This window comes from Babylonia areolata, chromosome 1, assembly GCF_041734735.1.
Source record: "Babylonia areolata isolate BAREFJ2019XMU chromosome 1, ASM4173473v1, whole genome shotgun sequence".
NCBI classification, from domain to species: domain Eukaryota; kingdom Metazoa; phylum Mollusca; class Gastropoda; order Neogastropoda; family Buccinidae; genus Babylonia; species Babylonia areolata.
The window spans coordinates 13,607,599-13,612,598 of NC_134876.1; the positions used below are offsets into that span (position 1 = coordinate 13,607,599).

At 44.9% G+C, this 5,000-nt stretch overlaps 1 protein-coding gene across 4 annotated transcripts in view; it reads right to left on the reverse strand.

Moving 5' to 3' along the window:
• The window catches only part of LOC143279824 (lysosomal alpha-mannosidase-like), a 263,784-nt gene that overhangs the window by 9,905 nt on the left and 248,879 nt on the right, over positions 1–5,000 (reverse strand). For all 4 annotated transcript variants that reach the window (XM_076584037.1, XM_076584048.1, XM_076584056.1 and 1 more), the window contains 3 exons: positions 4,866–4,956; positions 2,718–2,884; positions 1,197–1,373 (listed from right to left, as the gene is read on the reverse strand). In XM_076584037.1, coding sequence (XP_076440152.1) covers positions 1,197–1,373; positions 2,718–2,884; positions 4,866–4,956 — 435 coding nt within the window. The remainder of the gene's footprint in view (positions 1–1,196; positions 1,374–2,717; positions 2,885–4,865; positions 4,957–5,000) is intronic.

Genomic DNA, 5,000 nt, shown 5'->3' on the forward strand with positions numbered 1-5,000 from the left:
TCCCCCTCCACTAGACCTCGAATGGTGGTCTGGATGCTAGTCATTCGGATGAGACGATAAACCGAGGTCCCGTGTGCAGCAAAAGGGTTGTGCCTGGCAACATTCTGTAGAAAAATCCAATCCGATAAGAAAACAAATTAACAAAAACAAAGTGCATGCAGGAACAATAGAAAAAAAACAAAAAAACAAGAGAGGCAAGGCCTTCAAGACTCACTTGTGATAAATTAAGTCCCCTAGCATTAATTACACAGTAATTTCCCTTTTTTACTATCTGCACCAAAACGTTTGCAAAATCAATAAAACTTCCATGCTTAGCAAAAGAAGTTCCTGTTTGAACAAAAAATTATAACAATGACTCCTCTTGTTGTTGTGTCAGAATAAGAGGTCAAAGTGCCAAGTTTAGAGAATACAAAAAAATATAAATATAACAGTAAATGCAGTTTGCATATAATTAGGCTTCTATTTTATTTTTTGTGTGTGCCCATCCCAGAGGTGCAATATTGTTTTAAACAAGATGACTGGAAAGAACTGAATTTTTCGTTTTTTTATGCCAACTTTGGTGTCAACTGACAAAGTATTTGCAGAGAAAATGTCAATGTTAAAGTTTACCACGGACACACAGACACACGGACACACACACACACAGAGACAACCGAACACCGGGTTAAAACATAGACTCACTTTGTTTACACAAGTGAGTCAAAAAGGGGTGGCGCTCTCAGTGTAGCGACGAGCTCTCAGTAGGTGAGAGTAGCCCGAGTTTCACATAGAGAAATGTGTTGTGACAAAACAAAAGAATAATACAATATCAGTATCAGTATTAGTAGCTCAAGGCGGCGTCACTGCGTTCGGTCAAATCCATATACACTACACCACATCTGCCAAGCAGATGCCTGACCAGCAGCGTAACCCAACGCGCTTAGTCAGGCCTTGAGAAAAAAAAGAAGAAAAAAAAAGAATAAAATAATAAATAAATAAATAAATAATAGATACATACATAAAAATACTACTACTAATAATAATAATATTTAAAAGGCGCAAAATCTTGATTAAGTCAACTCTAGGCACACACACACACACACACACACACACACACAATAAATAAATAAATAATTAATAAATAAAACAGAATACAATACAATACAATACAATACAATGTAAGTATCCATGTTCAAGCCAATCCCATCCAGTCAGACCTTCAGGCTGACGGTGGCGGTGCCGGACAGCACGGGGCTCTCCTTCCTCTCGTAGAAGTGCTCCAGCCTCAGCAGGAAGACGGAGGTGGAGGTGTTGGTGGAGTGCGTGTAGTCCAGGCTCAGCACCTGCACGTTGGGCGGCAAGGCCTCCCTCAGGAACGACTTCTGCAAGCCCTGCTGCAAAAAAAAAAAAAAAAAAATGTACCACAGTTTTTGAGCTGTCCACAACGTCAACATTGTATGTGTTACATTTGTCACAAAAGATTTGCCTTGAGTGAAATTCAGGGGCTTCTCTCTCTCTCCTCACCCTCTCTCTCTCTCTCTCCCACTCTCTCTCCCTCTCTCTCCACACACACACTCTCTCTCTCTCCCCACTCTCTTTCTCTCCCTGTCTCCCCACTCTCTTTCTGTCCCCCCTCTCTCTCTCCCCACTCTCTCTCTCTCCCTCTCTCTCCCCCACTCTCTCTCTCTCTCTCTCTCTCTCCTCCCTACCACAGTTTTTGAGCTGTCCACAACGTCAACACTGTATGTGTTACATTTGTCACAAAAGATTTGCCTTGAGTGAAATTCAGGGGCTTCTCTCTCTCTCCCCACCCCTCTCTCTCTCTTTTTCTCTCTCTCGCTCCCCACTCTCTCTCTCCCTACTCTCTCCCTCTCTCTCCCTCCCCACTCTCTCTCTCCCTACACACACTCTCTCATTCCCACTCTCTTTCTCTCCCTCTCTCCCCTCTCTCTCTCTCTCCCACTCTCTCTTTCTCTCTCCCTCCTCCCTCTCTCTCTCCACACACTCTCTCTCTCTCCCCCCCCTCTCGTTCTCTCTCCCCACTCTCTCTCTCTTTACCTCTCTCCCCACTCTCTCTCTCCCTGTCTTTCTCCCTCTCTCTCCCCACTCTCCCTCTCTCTCTCTTTACCTGCGCCATCTAGATTTAGTGTTTACCAAACATTCAAAACATCCGTAGTATCCTTGGAATTCTACTGCACAACAGTTACCAACAAACATATCCTTGACATCCTGATAAGATTTAGATCAGGTATAACCGAACTACAGACACACACACACACACACACACACACACACACACACACACACACACACACACACAACACGTTACACTGCTGTATCAGAGCAAGACCTCGTATGCCCTTTCTGCCACAATGCTATAGAAGCGGAACTGACATTTTCTTTTCCACTGCACAGAATTGAACGATTTACGACAAAAGTATATTCCTAAAAAAAAAAAAAACCCAAAAAAACACACGCTTTATACTTTGATGACTTGGTTGCAGATGCAAGTCGAGCTTTGCCTCCATGACCTTGGTAGATACATTTATCATGCAAACCAACGTCGTCAATGCTTTTTCCCTTTTCTTGCCTTAAATAAAAAAGAAGATTTATTTGACAACGTTGGTTCTGTTTATAGTATACTATAACAACACTTCCCTCTAACAATGTCAGCATCATCAGCTGTAACGGGTCATGTGGCCTGTACAATAAAAATTCCTGCGTTCTTTGCGATCTACCTGCGCCATAGTGTCCAGCCCGGGGCGAGAACCTGCCACGGGGTCAGCAGCGGCACCAGGGGTCATAGGGCGGAAGGTGAAGGTCGGGGCAAAGTGCACCCGCAGCGCCATCTCGCGGGTGAGGACGGCCGAGTTGGCAATGGTGTCCAGAAACAGCAGGTGTTTCCCTGGGGAGACATGTCCACAACGTCAACATAGGAGTGATGGCCTAGAGGTAACGCGTCCGCCTAGGAAGCGAGAGAATCTGTGCGCGCTGGTTCGAATCACGGCACAGCCCCCGAAATTTTCTCCCCCTCCACTAGACCTTGAGTGGTGGTCTGGACGCTAGTCATTCGGATGGGACGATAAACCGAGGTCCCGTTTGCAGCATGCACTTAGCGCACCTAAAAGAACCCACGGCAACAAAAGGGTTGTTCCTGGCAAAATTGTGTAGAAAAATCCACTTCAATAGGAAAAACAAGTAAAACTGCACACAGGAAAAAGTACAAAAAAAAAAAAAAAAAGGGTGGCGCTGTAGTATGGCGACGCGCTCTCCCTGGGGAGAGCAGCCCGAATTTCACACAGAGAAATCTGTTGTGATAAAAAGAAATACAAATACAAATACAAAAATGTGTGACAGTCAGTCGTGTCCGACTATGACCATCAGTACAGCAGAGGAGGCAACTGCTGTCCCTACTACCTGGGCTAGAATTGCATTATAGTGGACAGTGTCTTGCCCAAGTTATACCCCCAATCTCTCGGCCAAGAGAGAGTTTTAGGACAGTCAGCGTTAGGGTGGTTCCCAAAGGCCAACTATTCCCCCCCAAGGCTGCAACACTAAGAGCCAGTGCAGTCTTGCCTCCTAGTTCGAAAGTCACTGCCCTTCGCAAAAGACTAAGCCTTAAATAATTTCTCGTTGCTACAGAAAAACCATTGATAATATAACTCTCACTTTGCTGTTGGCCCAGCTGTAAACATCGATTGATTGATATGGAGGGTGATATTGCGCCGGAGACCAAGCTCTAAGCGCTTTACACACACGGAGCCATTTGCACAACAGGCTGCCTACCTGGGCAGAGCCGACTGACGGCTGCCACTGGGCGCTCATCATTCGTTTCCTGTGTCGTTCAATCATATTTCAGGCACGCACACATACACACTCAGACAAACATGGAACATTTAACATTTTACGTGTATGACCGTCTAGTTTATTCACCCCGCCATGTAGGCAACCGTACTCCGTTTTCGGGTGGGTGTATGCTGGGTATGTTTTCGTTTCCATAACCCACCGAACGCTGACATGGATTACAGGATCTTGAACGTGCGCATTTGATCTTCTGCGTGTGTATACATACGAAGGGGGTTCAGGCACTAGCAGGTCTGCACATATGTTGACCTGGGAGATCGGACACATCTCCACCCTTTACCCACCAGGCGCCGTCACCGGGATTCAACGTATATCAATCTCTGACATAAACTGAGTGTTGGGTGAACCTGGAAACACAGGCACGGTAAGACCAGCTGGTGTGGTCATACCACACAGTTACTTTAGTTTAGAAAAGCAACCAACATAAAAATCATTAAAAAAATAAAAAAAATAAAACAATAAAAACTCCGGTGAGAAAAGAAGCAAAAGAAATATATAAAAAAAAAAAAGACAAGGAAAGAATTCGACTTCAACATAATCTATCAAAAAAATATGTATTGATTAAATGTAGCGCGAAGTATTCATTTTTTAAATCTAAAGTCGTAATGTGAAGTTGCATTTTTCTCGGTGTTTTAAAACAAATCACCACAACCATATCATGCAGCGTCGTGCTTGGTGAAATTCTATGGCTAATTGTTGTTGATAGAATTTGATTGGAAGCCAGAATCCAAAATCCAGAAGCTAAAATCAGATTAAAGCACACACACACACACACACACACACACACACACAACACACACACTCGCGCGCGCGCGCGCACACACACACACACACACACACACACACAGCAACACAAATAGTGAAAAGACGCTAAACTAAAGAACACAGCAACACACATACATACACGCACGCACACACACACACACACACACACACACACACACACACACACACACACACACACACACACACACACACACACACACACACACACACACACACACACACACACACACACTGACCAGTGTAGATGACCCCTTCACGGTCAGTGCCCCTCTCGTCCAGTTGCTCCCCCACCCCCAGACCGTCGTCAAACAGAAGTCGGCGGTGCACCTGAAGCAGCCGTGGTCATGATGACCAAATTAAACAACAATGAG